Source organism: Schistocerca americana, chromosome 10 (genome assembly GCF_021461395.2).
Source record: "Schistocerca americana isolate TAMUIC-IGC-003095 chromosome 10, iqSchAmer2.1, whole genome shotgun sequence".
Classification (NCBI taxonomy): Eukaryota; Metazoa; Arthropoda; class Insecta; order Orthoptera; family Acrididae; genus Schistocerca; species Schistocerca americana.
The window spans coordinates 194,886,822-194,905,684 of record NC_060128.1 but is presented as its reverse complement, the minus strand read 5'-3'; the positions used below and the strand labels follow the sequence as shown (position 1 = coordinate 194,905,684).

General features: G+C 42.6%; 1 protein-coding gene across 1 annotated transcript in view; it reads right to left on the bottom strand.

Moving 5' to 3' along the window:
• Positions 1–18,863, bottom strand: part of LOC124552384 (histone-lysine N-methyltransferase 2C-like) — a 434,288-nt gene that overhangs the window by 385,699 nt on the left and 29,726 nt on the right. Inside the window, exons 5-9 of the mRNA XM_047126647.1 lie at positions 15,127–15,390; positions 12,637–12,734; positions 11,740–12,012; positions 11,333–11,622; positions 9,348–9,538 (exon numbers count right to left, since the gene is read on the bottom strand). Of these exons, the coding sequence (XP_046982603.1) occupies positions 9,348–9,538; positions 11,333–11,622; positions 11,740–12,012; positions 12,637–12,734; positions 15,127–15,390 (1,116 nt within the window). The remainder of the gene's footprint in view (positions 1–9,347; positions 9,539–11,332; positions 11,623–11,739; positions 12,013–12,636; positions 12,735–15,126; positions 15,391–18,863) is intronic.

The following is an 18,863-nucleotide window of genomic DNA, read 5'->3' as shown; positions in this document are numbered from 1 at the left end:
TGACCTTAAATTTGTAATTAAAACATCTTTTCTTTCTGTTGGCTGTGCGATACACTTATCTGTGCGATACATTGTTATTATTTAGTCGACATTTGTAAACAGAATCAATTCTTTTTCTAAATTTCAAAAGACTTCGATGAGTACAGCACTTGATGAGAATGAAAAAGAATCAAATGGTTTTAAGAATATTTGGGGAGAAGTCATTTGGTAAAAGATCAAAGGGGGAGGCCCACAGTACATGGTTAAATGAAATTAAAACAGAAGTACTTAGGGCAACATGTCAGATTGGCAGAGGATCTTTTCAGTTCCTTAGAAATCAAGAAGAAGAAGAAGAACAGGAAGAAGAAGCAATAATATGTGGGTACTAAGGACTTGATTATTTTGGCAAAATAAATTTTCAATTTCTGTGTTCAATTTATTACTTTAAAGAAACTCCCAACTATGCATGTGGTTCAACTACAAGGTATACAACCTTGCTTCCACCATTTTTTCCCCCAACATTTGAGGCTTTAATGAAACAAATTGGTTACACATGTATCACTCAAAGTATTTTCCATTGCTGGCCCCTAATTTCTCCCATCTTTTGGGCAGTGTACGAATCCCGCGTCAAAAAAATTGTTCACATTTTGAAGCGATCCATGAATCGATCCAATTTGTGACTTCTTCATAAGATTGGAAGTGCTAGTCAGCCAGGCCAAGTGCCATTAATCTAAAAAGGTGATACTCAGAGGGAGCAATGTCTGGAGAATACAGTGGGTTGGGAAGGGCTTCTCATTTTAACGGTTCGAAGTACATTTTCACCTCTTTTGCAATGTGGAGTTGAGCGTTGTCATGCTGCAAAATCACTTTATCGTGCCTCTAGCTGTACTGCGGCCGTTTGTCTTTTAATGCTCTGCTCAAACGCATTAACTGCGCTCGATAACGAGCTCCTGTGATTGTTTCACTCGGTTTTAACACCTCATAGTACACGACGCCAAGCTGGTCCCACCAAATGCAGAGCACGATCTTGGAGGTGTGAATATTCTGTCTGGCTGTTGACATGGAAGCATGGCCGGGATATCCCCATAATTTTTTGCGTTTACGGTTATCGTAACGAACCCATTTTTCGTCCCCGGTCACGATGTGATGCAGAAATCCCTTCCGTTTTTGCCTCTGAAGCAACTGTTCACAAACACCGTTCAACGTCTCTCGCTTACAGCTCACACGTGACCCATGCCCATAGCCTTGAGACGTTTTCAATAATCTTCTCGAGTTTGATGCGAGTCTTCACTCAGCAATGTCTCCACTTCCGCATCTTCGAAAACATTCTCTCTTCCACCATCACTACGCTAGTCTACGACATTAAAATCACCATTCTTGAAGCGTTGAAACCACTCACGACACGTTCTTTCACTAATAGTGTCCTTACCCTACGTACTTAAAAGCATTCGATGAGACTCAGCTACTGTTTTCTTCAAGGTGAAACAGAACAGTAACAACTCCCACAAATGACGTTAATTAGGCTCGTAAACTGAGATTTTCAATCGAGAACAACTTTATGATGCAAACAAAAATCGACTAATGTTTCAATGAGGTTATGTTGACTGAGGTCCAAGCTAACTGCCTGACGTCTGCGATCTGTTTCTTTCAACCGCTACTTAGCGCTGTCGCCAAATGGCGGACGCAAAGTTGTACACCCTGTAACATTTTGTAGTTGCAATGAAATACAAAGCACCTATCAAGATTTGGTAGTTTTCTGCAAATTGATAATGCTCAGTACGTAGCAGGTACTCCTGCTACACAGGACAGTTGCAAGAGAATACAAAAAAAATAATTAATTAGTGAAGGCTGAGCTTAAATACTATGATGTAATACCCTATACATAGAAGTTTCATTTAAGATTACAGACATCAGACTATTAAGTAATATATTTTTATAAACATGTTTTTATGTCACAATTCTTGAAAACTAAAAATTCAGCAATATCAGAACAATGAAAATAACTTACAACAGGCACGTATCATTATTATCTAAATCTACAGAAAAGTTTATTGTTTTCGCAATTTTTTAATTTTTTTACCATACTTAAAAGTACATTTGCTCTTTAAGTGTTTTAAAAGTTTTAGCTGTTTACAACAGAAAAGATAAAAGATGAATAAGTACAAACTTGCTAGGTACAAAGTACGACAGAAAATAAATGAGACCGCTTCCAATAGGAATTAGTTGTCACAGCATATCAGTACATCTCTAACCGTGTACTCACACTCTGGCAAGTTTCGTCAGAATAAATCAGCTCAGTCCAGTTCACTACAGAAGGGTTCTTGCACTCCACCGTAAAATATTTTGTACGAGATCTGACAAAACGAGTAAGACAGATTCTGAAAATCTGTGTAGCTACTAAATTTGTACTGCCCAAATGTCTGCATTTATTTCTGCTCTGAGCAAAATATTTCTGCTCTGAACAAAATACTTCTAAGTGTAGTTTTCTGTCGGTCTTCGCAACAGACCTGCCGTATTTGCCTTTCGGCACGGTGCGGGAACACACGTCTACTGTCTGCGGCTGAGAAGAACGCACGCAACACGTATGTGACTGTGACTCCAGCAATGTGGTCTACACGGGATAGTGCGCGCTGATTTAGAAACATTTTCATGACGCGACAACCTGAAAATTGTAGCTATGATTATCACGAAGAGGTCTGGCCGATGTAAATATATTACATTGTCTCGCTTCTTCAGAGTATTGGTTAATCTTTTTTTTTTCCTTTACAATGCACATTTCATTTTATTCGCTTAAAACATATCCAATAGAAGGGTTTTCTTACCCATTTCTTGCTTTTAATGTGGTTCTGATACGTACATTCACATTTCACTACAGTTTTCCTCTTTAGCACCGCAGTTGTAAATAAATAACAGAAGAAACTGAGGCCATAATCAGTTAACAATGACACAACAAGACTGACAATCGAGAACACTGGTAACGCAGTATTTTTTAGATGACCCGTGATCCCATCCCTGGGCTGTTGCAGGGCAGAAGAGAGATAGCGGGGGAGGACTGTTTCCCAGTCCCTACCTCCTCCACACATATATTCTTCTGAGCTGCTTGCCCACTGTTGCACAGGCAATCAATTTTTATAAAATTTCGTACTGGCATCGAGTATAATTCGAAGCCAAAAAACTTCACGCACCAATGTGACACAAAAAATAGTTGTTCAATAACACAGGCTAAGCTGCCTCTTTCCACTTTTGTCACACCTAATATACCTGTAAGGAAAATGTTGAGTTTCAGACAGGTACAATAAAAAGATTACTAAAACATGAACTTAGATCTTCTTCTGAAATAGACAACATATATGTACACATTCATGCAAATGCAGCTTAAGAGAGTGGCCCCAGCAGCCAGAGACAGTGGTCTCATGTATGTGTGTGTGTGTGTGTGTGTGTGTGTGTGTGTCCAGAAGAAGGCCTAAGCTTTAGTATTTAGTAGTCTTTTTGTTGTGCCTGTCTGCGACTCAGCACTATATGGTGATTAGCACTCTATCCTTTACATAATACTGTCATTATTAAACCCTAGATTTTCCTTTATTTGATATCCATAACAAAGCTAGTTATATTATTTTAATGTCTGTAAATGTAGCAAGAGGGCTTTTTTTTCTTTTTTTGCAGTGTGTAGTTTTGAATATGCTTCCCCTAGAAGGCTGTGTCCACATTGTTGCAGAAGAAGCTGAGCAGCACAGTCATGGTCCACGGGTTGCACGGCATGACACGTGCCAGTTACCTTTCTAGTGCAGACTGCGGGAATGATCACTTCATCCAGCACACACAGCCTCCACACACTCGGATGCGCATCTTCCTGTCCACAGTATCTCATCTCGTGTAGCATAATCTTCAAGCGACCACAATCTATAATTGCTGAGAAGCTTTCAAAAAGTCCCATCCGAGAATGACGTCATGACTACACTCTTGTAAGACGACGAATTCTAAGGGCTGTGTATGGCCACTTATACCCACACGAATGACACATCTTCCTGTAGGTTTTACATATTTCCCATTAGCCACATTCAGCAGAGATGTTCTGTTGTCGACGAATACAGTTTTCTGCACCGGGCGACGGTACTTCTCCGAAATGACTGAATATGATGCTCCAGAGTCCACGAGAGCTCGGGCCAGTCGGCCATCCGTGAAGATATCGACATAGTTTCCTATCATTTTTATAGTGTTCGACGGCATAGGGTTTTTCTTTTTGGCCGGTCTCAGCTCCGAGAAAGGTCGCATCCTTTAGTTTTCCAGGTTGTGACGGCTAGGTGATCGGCTCGAGCTCCAAAACGGTGACGGAGACCTCGATCGGCACGTTGGGGAGCGTCCTCTCCAGCAGCTAGCTTGCGGCGATGGTGACCTACTTCGTCCTGCACCGATATCTTCTTGTTCATCTTCGTCATCCCAGAGTTGGCGTCGGCTAAGATCGGTCTGCTGTCTTCTGGCGCAGGCACCGTCAAATATCCACCGCCTTTCTCGACAATAGTGCACCACGTGTCCCGGTCGTCCTCAATGGAAACATACTGGTCGGTTATCCTGGGTCCTCCAGACGTCAAGTCTTCCTCAGTGCCCAAACAGGTTCCTCATGCACCACTGTATGAACGTAACTTCGCCTGGGTCTGCACTCGAGATACTGGCAAATTGAAGTAGACGAGAGCTGATTGTGAGAAAACTGCATTCATCAGCCCAGAGAGCCTGTATGAGTTTAAGGTAATGCCGTTTGGTTTGTGTAATGCACCAGCAACTTTTGAACAGATGATGGGTAATCTTGTAAGTCACCTGAAGTGGACCGTGTGTCTTTGATATTTAGATGACATTATAGCATTCTCAGAGACATTTGATGAACAAGTAAAAAGACTGAGGGCCGTTCTTAAACGTCTCCAACAAGGCGGACTGAAACTTAATCCAAGAAAGTGTGAAATTTAATCCAAGAAAGTGTCTCTTTGGAGCAAAAGAAATCAAAATACTTGGACACTTGTGTCAAACGAAGGTGTGTGGCCAGACCCACAAAAGGTGAGATCTATAATGGAATTTCCTATTCCTAAAAGTATTAGAGATCTGAGAAGCTTCCTCGGATTATGTTCTTATTACTGTCATTTTATTAAAGACTTGTGCATCAAAGCCTGGCCGCTCCAAGAGTTGTTAAAAGTCAATGCTAAATTTATCTGGGGTGGTGCTCTTTCGATGTGCTGCGAAAAGCTCTGACGACTGACCCTGTACTTGGTCTGTATGATGAGAGAGCGCCTACAGAACTACACACAGATGCCAGTGGGTATGGGATCGGGGCTGTTCTGGTGCAAATTTTGGATGGAAAAGAGAAGGTTACAGCCTATGCTTCTACGACACTTACAAAAGCCGAGAGAAACTACTCGACTACAGAAAGAGAATGTCAAGCTAAGAGAATGTCAAGCTGTGATCTGGGCCGTGTGCAAATTTCGACAGTACCTCTATGGAAGGCCATTCACAGTTGTTACAGACCATCATTCACTTGTTTGGTTGACAGGTCTTAAGGACCCAGCAGGGCGACTCGCCAGGTGGGCACTACGTCTTCAAGAATATGATATTACCGTAGTGTACAAAAGTGGAAGAAAACACCACGATACCAACTGTCTCTCAAGAAACCCTGTGCAACACCATCAAGTCAGTGATGAAGATAGTGACGGTCTCGCTGCACTCCAGGATATCTCTGCTGAGCAGAAGAAGGACGCCAAGATATCTCAAACTATGCTTGTCTTAAATCAGTCAAGAGGAAGTGAAAGGACAATTTAAGGTAGTTAGTAGATTACTTTGCAAGAAAAACTTTGATCCGTTTGGAAAGAGGTGGCTACCAGTGATTCCTAAACACATGCACTTAGATGTTCTACATAAATTCCATGACACACCTGAGGCCAGACATTTAGGATTTATTAAGAAATACATGATAGGATCCGCGAGAGATTTTTCTGGCCAGGTTTATTTAGGAGTGTCCGTCACTATGTGTCGCACTGTAGAGAGTGCCAGTGGAGAAAGGCAGTTCCTCAGAAAACACTTGGTCGACTCATACCAATTCCACCAGCAGAAACGCCTTTCCAGCGTGTTGGGAATAACCTCTTCGCACAATTTCCAACGTCTGCTAGTGGCAATAGATGGACTGTTGTTTGCACTGATTATCTGACACACTATGCCATTACAAAAGCCGTGAAAACAGCCGAAGCATCCGAGGTAGCCAAATTCATTGTGGAAGACATTGTATTAAAACTCGGTGCCCCAAGGTCATTAATTACGAATCGAGGGAAAGTTTTTCAATCGAATCTTGTCACAGAGATAAGCCGTCAGTGCAACAGTGCTCATCACATGACGAATGCCTACCATCAGCAAACTAACGGGCTTACTGAATGCCTTAATAAGACCTTGGCCGGCATGCTATCAATGTTCGTCAATGTTGAGCAGAACAACTGGGATAAGGTGCTATCTTTCATGACATTTGCCTACAACACTGCCAAACAAGACACCACAGGATGTACGCCATTTTTCCCGGTGCACGGGCGTGAGGCGACTACGACGACGGACACTGTGTTTCCGTTACATCCCGATGACGTGGACGACGACTACATTGGCCAGGCTCTTCAGTTAGCTCGACTCTGCACGCTGCAGGCTCAAGAAAACGATTGCCGAAGGTATGACGCGAGCCACTGCCCTGTTGTCTACCGGCCTGGTGACCTCGTCTGAATCTTCACTCATCTTCAGAAGGTTGTCTCTCAGAGAAGCTCCTCAGGTGCTACTTTGGACCTTATAAGGTGTAACACAGTTGTCTGATGTTACTTACGATGTCGAAGATTTCGACCCCGACGCGAGACGACGAAAGATCAGAGGTAAGGTCTACGTCCTTTGAATGAAGCCCTACAAGGATCCTGCCACTCAGGGTAAATCCGAAGCCCCAGCGACAGGCAACAGGCGGAAAGGTGACAAAGAGCGTAGAGGCAAAAGAAGTTCTAAGATCACTGCCAGGGCAAGCATCAGTCATCGGGAGTCGGAGTACGCAGGACCGATGACTCGTTCCCGGACCAGGACGTAACACCGAGACGCTGTTCTCTTAAAGAGGGAGAAGAAGCTGAGTAGCACATTCACCGTGGTGTAGTGGTTATGATACTAAACTGTTGCACGGAGGGTCGTGAGTTCAAAACTCACCTGAACTGTAAGATTTTAATTTCTACATTCGGTTCGAGTACATACTGGAAGTATCCACAAATGTCAAGAATCATTGTACTGGAATGTTCTGTAACTGTATATATACCGAATGTGTTCTGGCCGGAGGCAGTTCGCTCTGCGCTCTTGTATGTGCAAGTGCTGAATACACTTTTGTTAAGTGAAGTTAGTGTTCGTCATTCATCTACTTACACCTTCTTCTACGTGACAATATTTTGTGTGTGTCACAGTCCCATCTGCACCCCCATCTGTGCTGGGCGAATGAAAAAATGTGTCAGTTCTTTACGTAAAATGGCACGAATAAACTGGGTGGATACTTTTATATGTAGGCAAAATTAAAAATTCAGAACAAAATTGGATTATCAAGTAACTCTTATGACAAACTGATGAGCATTAGCCAATAACAGGTAATAACAGGTGATAACAGGTTTCAGCCATTACCGCTGCAGTTCTATCGAATAAAGATTGTTGTATGACTTTAACTAGTGAGGAGCAGTTACCTGCGAAGAGAGAGCGATCTCTTGCCGACACTCCCTTTAAAAATAACAATCGCAAACACACAAAAGATGTAGAGAGTAGAAACCTCGTATTAATTTTACCTCCGATTGTGAAGACTACCCTCTGCACATTTCCCCACAGTTCCGCTTTCTAGAAGATGTCGTGCTCTTTTCGGCACAACTATACTGGCAGAAAATGACGGAGTTCGGCAAAGTATAACCCCAGTGGCACTCGAGGATACTTCACAACAAAAGTAAAATTATCTGACAAGATGGGAATCTGACTTACAAACAAGAAGAATAGGTTCTATTTAAAAAATTTTAACGAAAAAGTTGTCACACTGAGGTGTAATGTGTCATTCGTGGAATGAGACGTTCCACGTCCTCGATATTGGCACAGCTCAGAGACGGCTATTTCGCTACAGTTAAACTAGATCCACTGCCGACTTAGAGGAACGAGCCACTTTACGAATATAGAGACACGTGAAATCTGAGGAACACCACCAGATCCCAATCAGAAGTGCTCACGACTGGTCCACAATAGAGATCGTGACAATAAGAGTAGTATAATTATTGGACGACTCGACTCAGAGCCATAATTGTAAAGTGTTTAAACTTTTGGAGAGTTATTTCTTTTTAATTAATAACAATATAATCAAATCACGAGGGATGAGGTAGGCATTGCGTTTATTCCATATACAGGCGCACTCTCGAGGAAAATCGCCCGCATTTTGACGAAACACCGGGTCGGAACTGTGTTTTGTCCTCCGAATAAAACTCGTGCACTGGTGTGGAGCATCAAAGATGACCTCGGTTTGATGAAGGCCGGCGTGTACCAGATTCTGTGTCAATGTGGCAAGTCGTATATTGGTCAGACGATGCCGTGAACACCAGAGGCACACTCGACTGATGTATCCAAGCAAGTCGGCAGTCGCTGAACATTGTTTGTCGGAAAATCACGCTATGGAGTATGAACGCACGGGGATTCTGGTACAGACGTCGAGATACTGGGACAGTGTTGTCAGAGAGGCCATCGAAATTCGCACCAATGACAACCTCATAAGCCGTGACTGCGACTATAATCTTAGCAAGGCTTGGGAACCAGCAATTGGGTTAATTAAGAGTAAATCGAGCAAACGTATAGTTGTGACGACCACGGCGGACAGAGCCATCACACCGACGTCACCTCAGACGCCGTCGCAATCTATTCCACGGCGCGACCATGGCCCAGGGCGCGGACGGCGGAGTGAGCACGCCGCAGGCGGAGGGTATTTAAATCAGCTGCCGCCGCGACCAAACCCAGATCCCTCTGAGCAACCATAGCGTACGGATCTCCGTGCCGACACGTTCACAGGAGCTCAGTCCGTCAGTTCACCTAATGATGGCGACATGTATGATCGCCGAAATATTGTGCCCATTGGACACTGTAGACCGGCAGCATACCCGTGGATATTTTGATTATCAAATACAACGGGAGAAACTCGAGAATCACAATTACAATATAAGTAGTGCAAAGCATGTGACTACTCTTCTTCTTCTTCTTCTTCTTCTTCTTCTGAGGACAATGATGATGACGAAGGTGGTGGTGATAATCATGATGATGATGATGATGATGATGATGATAATAATAATAATAATAATAATGTGGCTCACTTTCTGCAGAGACTGCACGGCACCATCCCACGGTAGGCTGCCGCGCGGTATGCGCGTCGGCACAGTGGGCAACAGAAGCCTTTGTTGCGCTGCTGGTAGCAGGAGTCGCACACCGTGTAGTGGGCGTGCCAGCGCGACGAGTGGCCGGCACCCGGCGTGCGTGACCCGCAGTCCGAGCACACGCGGCAGCACTGCCGGGGGAGCAAAACGTTACACGTTAAACACGAGTGAGAGTAGCAATTGACTCGGTACCTACTTGAGGTAACAGGCAGAAAAAATTGCAAATCCCACAGGACAAATTTTTGCAAGTGCCAAATAAACAATAAAACTTAGCACAGAAAATTTACTCTTCCACAATTATTTCTAAAAACGTAGCTCTCCTCCTTTCAGTAAGTACTCAAATTCTACTAACGACAGTACCGTGTGTCTGACCTCTCTTCATTCGCGAGGGCAATTCTGCAGGCATCTGACGAAGCTTCCCCGCTGACAGTTTTGCTATTTTCTCGTTCACTCGATCGAGAAGTGTCGAGAGACCTTGACGGCCGAGCTGCCCACTGATCGGGGAATACACTTTCGGTGAGCTAATGGCACACACTGCCACTGTACCTAGGCGCACGTGCCACTGAGGCCAGGTCCACAGTTCTCTTTATCGAGTAATATTTTTGAGTGTTTCGGGTCACCCACCCCTAATTATGGACGATACTCTGAGCAGGGTGGCTACTCAATCTTGGGGGCGGGGGTCGGGGTTGGGGGGGGGGGGGGGGGGGGGCGGCAAAAGGAATAGTTTAACTGCAGTTTTTAAACATCAACAATTTATATGGAATAATATTCGTGTAATTAACATACTTTGAAATATTTAGTATTTTAAAACTTGTAATTTATAAAACTCAATAAAAATGAATTTTAATGCTATGGTAAAAATGCAGAATTCCCTGATTTTTCCTGGGAAAACATAAATTGCCACACCATTTGAGTGACTTTAATGTTAAAAGTAAAGCAATCAACAATCCAAAGATTGTTTTCGACACCACAGTGCTTTACTAGGCAGAGACCTGTCGGAAACAGTACGCTGTTGCCTTCCACCGACCTCTGAACAAACTTATCGAGTCATTTATACGGGGGCTGACAGTTTAACGGGGAAACGGGGATTCCGAAACGTGCTGCAAATTGGAATTTTACACATCCACAAAACTACCAGAGGTGAAAGAAGTGATATCTGACAGATAATTATCCTAAGATTATGCTATTTGTATTTGTAATCTGGCACTTTGTCACACTTTAACCTTCACTTAATACTCTGTATCGGAGATCGAGCGATCTGGTGACTAGATTCACACTGTTTCTCTAGCACAGGCTCACAACTGCCTAGTATTGCACAAAAACCTGTGGCTGTCCAAACCTTTCTTTCATCTATTACTGTCCAACTGTCGAGAAACACAAATCGTGAAATTTTCCCCAGACACTTTTCTTTTAGAATACTGTTTGAGCACCCTAAGCAATGTCGTGTAACTATATTTGTAGGTAAGTACAGGAGAAAATGCATCTTCCACGGAGGATCAAGGTTCAGTTCTTCCAAATGTCACCTTCCAACGCACGTAGACACGAGGCCGTGCTGGAAATCAGTCTCCCACCGTATCTTCCATTTTTAAAATTATGTGATCAGTAAAAAAAGAACAACAACTTTGTCATGATTCTCAACAGAACTTCCAATTTACAACAGATCAACAAAGATCTAGTACGTCCCCACCCGTACTCCTTCATTAACGGGTCAACATCGCTACTCGATCAAAACCAGTATAGTAAACAAGACGGTCCGAGCCACTGTTGACAAGAACTGGGCGATACACTGTAACGATAACGTACGATCAATATCTTTAACTGGAGAGTACAAAACAAAAACCCTGGCGACCCCACCCACGTAACGAGTGACGCCACACGTGAGGACGTAGTGACAGGTCACCGTCATTTACGGGGCACTTACGCACCTTGCACTTCCAACCGTACTTGGGGACGGTAGTAACGACGGGCCGCAGACAGGTCTGGTGGTAGCCCTTGTCGCAGGACTCGCAGACGATCATCTTGGACTCCTCCTCGCCCGGCTGCCGGCACACCTGACAGACACGGCACCCCAGGCACTGCCAGCCAGCGCGCACTCCGGGCAGCAGCGCCATCGACAGGCACAAGCCGTGCCAGTGCTGTCCGCACGCCGTGCACATCACCAGGTTCGCGACGTCGCCCAGCCCGAAGCAGCTCACGCACGCCCCCTCTCCGGACACTGCGGGCAGTCGGAAGGGCGATTTCGACACACGTAATAGCACACACTGCCCTTCGACTACTTAAATTGTCAGTACCGATAAGTTTGTACCGGAGAAGAGTACTGCAGCAGACTTACAGAGTAAGGGGACCTGATCCAAGTGGAGGCTGCAGACCACTGTGACGGACTTGCACTCCTGGAACGCACCGGATGCGGCACTGCAAGGGAAGTGGAGTGCCCGCCCGCAGTTGGCGACCCTGCACACGACACTCGCCCCGAAGTGGCCGCAGTGCGAACAGCGGCGGTTGGCCGCCTGCACCACGGCCGACGCCACGTTGCGGAACACCAGGTCCTCGGAGCGTGTCACACCTTGCGACCACAGTGCGCACGCTTGGTGGACGTAAAAATGGCCTGTGGGAATGCGTCGAAAAAATTTTATCAATAGACCCTCACAGGACATCCGTATTTAAGAAGAAAGGAGTCAACAGCGGTGATACGACGGCTGTTAAGACATTGGAGACTAAAAGAGATTACCGACGAATGAGAACATTTGTCAATAAAACTGTGTCTGTACATTTTTCAGAATTACTGTAAACTCAAAAAGGACATATTCACGTTAACTACTGTGGCAAGGGAAATCAGAACAATAAAACGTAACGTCTGAGCAACACATGATGGCAAAGTAAATGGTAGTACAGGTTCTGTATGCATCGAAGTGAATGTGGACAGAAAAATACCAGCTATCACGGCTACTTCATTGAGAAGTGTAATCAATTTTCAAGTAGCTGCATAGGGAAGAGATCAAATGTTTGATACACAGCACACAATTATAATGTACACCTTTATTTCAGAGTGACAAACGAAGTAGCTTAACAATGCACGACAGCAATTGTTCACCTGTGAGAATACTGTACAAGAGAATTGCAGGTGCAATATTAAATGTAATTGAAAAGAATGAGAGAGAGAGAGAAATAAAAAGATAATTTTGAATGCTAAATACTCAACACTAACACAAAAAAGTCAGACAGCACTCACCCGAGGCTTCAAAGATGGACGCCACATCCGGTTCGTCAAGGTACCCGACTACACTGAGTTCGTCCACTGGTTCGACAGAATTGGTGGGGCAAGGATTTCTGTGAACATAAACCGAGCAAATTCTTAAGGATCCAAAAGCTTTTGTCCAATTCTGAGAACTATTACAATGTGTTTAACAATTAATACATCTGCACACTACATATTCACACAGCAGGAAGGAACTTCACATAAATACAAAAACAGGCTTTGTGAAGTAGTTCCTAACTTGGAATCACGACACACTTTTTATGGTCTAGTTGTTTCTTAGCAATGTAGTTCATTAACAGCAGTTCAAATAATGTAGAGGTTTACTCCTCTCAACTATCTGTCAAAGAGTGGAGTATACCCCAAATATAAATCATCTTGGCAATCTCAGTTTCTGCAGAGAGTAGCATAAACATCCATACGTGTGTAACATTCAAACAGCCGCAACAACGGCATAAAATTCAGAGTTTCGATGTATCTGATGCATTTGTAATTTCTTGTACGAGCCATAAAGGAGTTATACCACTGAATCTGCCCCAATAGAAATCAGCTGTTCTGATGGGAAAAAAATCACTGTAATTCCATTTACAATACTGATTCCTGTACCTTAGTGATTAACGAAGTTGTAAAAATATGGTGGTTTTTGTTTCATGAGCCCCAGTACATATCGGCCTAGTTGAAAAACAAATTGCAAGTATATTTAATGAATCAAAAGTATTTTTATTATTTGAAATGAAAAACAAGCATGTTCCACAATGTGTGAGTTCTTGTGCGTGTGGTGGGAGGGGTGGGGGAGAGGGGGAGAGGGAGAGGGGCACACGCACCTATCAGGGTGGACTACACTCACCATTATATGCCATACTGCAGGGCATTAGACGTAGATCCACAAGTGAATCAGTGCAAAATGAGCTTTATCATACAACTCAACTAAAATGAGGGATGTTTGTGGAGCAGGGGATTAATTACAGAGGGAGAGTGAGCCTAAAGTACAGTATATCTGTCTAAATGGTCATATGTCAAATATGTATGTTTAAATGGCAACATGTCACAGTGGTTATGAAGAGAGGAAGAGATTTGCACAGGACAGACTAGCATAGAGAGCTGTATCAAACCACCCTTCAGACTGAACACCTACTACTCCAACTACTACTACTGCTACTACAAGGGTTATTTCCTACTTTTGTAAAGACTGAGTGCCAGAGCCAAATTATGCCTGTGTAGAACTAATTTTTTAATCTTCCTGTTAATTTCCTGTTGGTTTTGTTGCCCAGCTATAGACAGCATCAGCAAGGAAATCTTCCATAATAGTTTTTGACATCCAGGCGCATAAAAATCAGAGGTTTGTCATTGAATTCATCACTGCTTAACAAACGCTCCCGAGTAACACGGGACAGAGGGTACAGTGTTCTAGTAGTGACAAAAAGGAAATGCACGATAAACTAGACTGCAGTCGATCCCACTCCCTAAGAATGGCTGCCATTTCGGCCAACTCGTCCACGATGACCGAAAAATTGTATACACAGCTTAATGTCACCTGTAATGTCTCAAACGAGATGTTATGCAACCTTAGTTACTGCAAACTGTGTGCGAGATGAATCCTGCATATGCTTACGAGAGGCCAACGAACTCGTCAAATGAAAATTTGTCACGACCTGCCAGCCCGATATAATGTTGAAGGAGCTATATTCTGAACATCGTCACCAGAGATGAGACGTGCTGTCATCACTACGAGCTACAATCTGAAAGTGTGTCCGTGGTTTGGTTAGCTGCTATTTATCCGACAAGGAAAAAGTTCTAAAGATAGTCGTCTGCTGGCAAAGTAATGTTCACAATCTTCTGGGACACGCAGGGGCATTTCTTTCAGATGTCTTTGTGCCTACGGGAAGTGTCAACACAGAACACTGCAGGACTACAATGACTAGTTCAAATTTTCAGCACCACACCAGATAATAAGACAAACTTCCAATTGTAATGTGATATCGCTGGGGCCAGTGCCACTTTTGCAAGCACGGAACTTGTCAGATTTGGCTGGGCTAACCTACTACATCCACTGATCAGTACCAATTTAGCAGCTTCCGACTTCAGTCACACTGAGCTGACAAATGACAAACTGTGTAGTGAACAGTTCTGTTAGACCGAGATGCTGTTGTCGAAGCTGTAAAACGGTGGCTAGCTGCTGTCAGTTCAAATTTTTGCACGTGTGGCACACGGGCTGTTGTCGTCGTCAGATAAAGTGTATAAGGAACGGTGGTGCCTCAGCTGGGAAACTGATGACACGTAGCTGAAATCTCATTCTGCTGAACCGCATTATTCTGCTTTCCGTATCTCTCGAAGCATCTACGTAAATAAATGGGAAATACCTGTTTCGGAATAACACCCAACTCCCATACAAATACTACCCTACAAACTGGCAGTAACATTTCTATACACTCCAGACTCTGGGAATACAAGACTCGGCAGACTCACTTGCACTTGGCCATGCTCTTCTGGCGCCGCACAGTCACCGCGAGGCCTCCAAATGCCGGAGCGTGGCCGTTCCCGCGGCTAGGGCTGCTGCCGATGACGGAGTCGGCGTCGCCCGCCAGCGACAGGCCGCCCTCGGCGCCGGCATCGCTCCGCTCCTTCAACAGCGCGGCCAGCTCCTCGGGGGAGTACGTCAGCTGCAGCAGGTCCCCCTGTCCCAGCTGGCTGCGCTCGCCCAGGTTGCACAGCGCGCACACCTTGCCCGGCCTGCAACGGTAGTCAGTGAGAGAGACTGTCTTTCCTAATACCACCGATCGTGACGACGTGCAGGCACGAGTCCGAACAGGACGTCAGCACGGCCTGTAATGGCGGGAGGTACACGGCATTCCAAACAGGTGACATTAATGCGAATATCAGATATCATCATTTTTTGTCTAGAGTAGAGAGGATCACTTTCCAAATGCAAATTCTTGACTACCCCTTAGGAAAAAAAGACTATTTCACTGTATAAAACTTTTTCTCACTTCGACACATGGAAAACCTAGAAGTAGTCCAGGAAAAAAAATAATTGGTTGCTCAACAATCTCAGAAAAATTTGATATTTGCTGGGTGAATTCTCTAATGTTTAATGAGCTCAAAACATTTTTTTTTTTACAAATTTTATATTGTTTATCATTTAGAAACAGCAGAACTTTTGTTTCAGGCCACAAGCAGTTTTTTGCATTTACAAGCATCTACAGTTCTTTTAAAATCATTCAGTAACAAGTTGCCCCAGACCTTTCAAATAAGAACAATTTAGTCCAGCATGCACTGCACTATAAACTGAAACCGTGATCACCTAGATGAATGCACTCCTTAATATATTTTTAATGGCTCAAATTTATTGGTTACAAATTAAATAAAAAGATGAACAGTATTATTCCAAAGGAGTAATTTCTCAGCCTTACTATTTTTGGTGCTATTACACCGCACAGTATAGTTACTTTTTATATAGTATCAATGACGGGAAGCTTGCATTTAAAAAAATAGACCATGTTAAAAAACTTTTTTTGAATGTTTCCTTTCTTTGGCCTGTGATATCTTTGTTATAGGACCAAACAAAAATCTGAAAAATACACAATTAATAGACCTTTATAGTATCAAACATCAGTATAAATTTCAACTTAGAGAATCAATAGGAAATACAAACAAATTACAAATATGAGTAAAAAATATGTTTCTTGGTATCTACATCTATACTCTACAAACCATCATGAGATTGATGGCAGAGGGTATATCTCATTCTACCAGTTATTTGGGTCTCTTCCTATTCCATTCAATACCTAGACTAAAGAAATAAACTATTTCAATTAATTAATTTAAACACACAAGAAAACAGTAATGAATGATTGATTGTCGAAACAATCCCCTGCAGAATGTTCCAATGGGCTAGCAGATAGTATCTGCAAGTCTGTACAGGCTCACAGACAAGCCCATACAAGTCTGTGTGTTGTGTTCCCCCTTCCAACAACATCTGTTCACTCATACTGAGTTAACAACGGGCTTTCGAAGTGTGCAGTTTAACAATGGAATCTCTGTCTTCTATTGGGGTTCTTATTAATGAATCTTGTCATAAAAGTGTGTATGGATTGTTTCCTAAAAACATTACTTTAATTGAAGATTACAGCAAAGAAGAAAAAGTGTTGTTTTACTAATGGGTTGGCTCAGAGGTTAACTCAACTTGCAAGTACTGTGAAATTAAATGCTTAAAAATATTTTATCACCTTTTTGGCCATCTTGCTTGGATTCTTTTAAAAAACATAGGACACCCATAACAAAAGGTCTGAGAAAAATAACGTTTAACCATTATTTTAAAAATTTACCAGGAAGGTCATTGTGTCCAGCATGTTATTCTAAGACATTCATCATTAACAAAGAAAGAGAGCGTGATAGCTCAGATAAGGAATTTCGTGACTCATCAGAAACTATTTAAAAAAATGTGGATTTAGCTTGTGAAATCCTATGTTTATCGCCTGCTACTAAAATTAGAAAACTACGTGAAGGAAACAGACCTTTTGCACTGAATGCATAATTGAGAAAATGGTACACTACTGTCGAAAAGAATTTTGAAGTTTCACTTCGAAAGAAAAGTTGCACTGAACCAGATGACACTTCTAGAACTTCTCCGACCGAATATGATGATTTGACTGAAAAGCTAAAAACTAAATGTTGTATTTCAAACAAAGAGGATAAAGTTAAGATTATCAGTTTACTACCAAATTCTTAAGAGTCGAGAAAAGTTATTGATGAATTTAATGTGTCAGAACATTTGGTTAAATTCACAAGACAGTTAGCAAAAGAGAAAACGCATCTAATTTCATAGATAAAAACACGATTGAAAGATTATTAGTTTTTATGAAGATGACAATAACAGCTATTTGATGCCTGGTAAAAAGATTGTGTTTCTGTGAAAGAAAATGGTACAAAGATTCAGAAACAAAATAGGTTAATACTGTGTAATTTAAATTAACTATTCACTGAATCCTAAAAAGAAAATATTGACAGTAAAATGAAAAAGTTGGAATTCTGCAAGCTGAGACTGATATGGTGTATTATTGGAGGGGCACCTGGCATCCATAATGTTTGCATTTGTTTGTATCACCAGAATGTAAAGTTGAAGACAGATGGGACCAATCTTAGAGCTGACTGCAAAGACCTTTTGGACGTTCTGGTTTGCAATATTGACAGATACAATAGTATGATCATGGGAAAATGTCAAGATTGTCCAAGCAAACAAGCTTTACTTGACACGTTTGAAGAATCAGGAAGAGGTGATTTGATACCTGCCAATACAGAACACAAACAATGGCTGACACTAGACAGAATAAGAAAGGTGACATTTACAAAACCATGAGAAGAGTTTTTCGAGTGTTGGTGGCTAGCTTTGAAAACCTGAAAATGTATCATTTCGGGTAAATTTCTGAAAGAAAAAAAAAGAGAAAACCTGGGCAATTGACAAATGCTTAGTTCATGCCAACTTTTCTTTGTGTCAGAAGTTACTACCTTGAACACAGTGCTACAGCAGTGCACACTTTTCAACTACAATTAACTAACCAAATGAAACAGCACCACCCTTCCATAAACAAACTGATCTACTCTCATGGTGCTGCAAGCTAATACTAAAAAAAAAGATTAACATCAACTTTCACAAAGATGACCAAGGACTTGATGCAGAATGGTACTTTTTTGCATCACGCCACAGGAAGAATGCGTACAATGGTGACGGGGATACAACAAAGCAAACTGTCACAACAGCTAGTCTGCAGCGACCCTATGAGAATCGAATCTTGCACCTCAAGACAATTCTGAGAAGAACAGGTGAATGGGATTACCGATGTTTCTGTAAAATGTGAGGAAATACAAGAACTCTATGTGAATGTCTCAGAGGAAAGGTTAGACACTTGTCAGTAGATAAGAGGTGCCAAAAGTTTTCATTGTTTTGAACGTTAGTCACACAACTTGCGCAAGTGGAAGTTCGTATCAACATCACCTGACAGTGAACTACATCAATGTGGAAAACCTGCACCACTGATACTTCACACAGCAGCTTGTGTTTATGGCGAACAGTGACGGATTGCCGAAGTTGATAATATTGATCATCAAAAAAGAGATGTTACATTTACCACCCCCCCAGGACCGAGGACCTCGGTTAAAAAACTTGAAATCTTGAAGTCTGAATGCCTGTTAAAAATGTGCTGAAG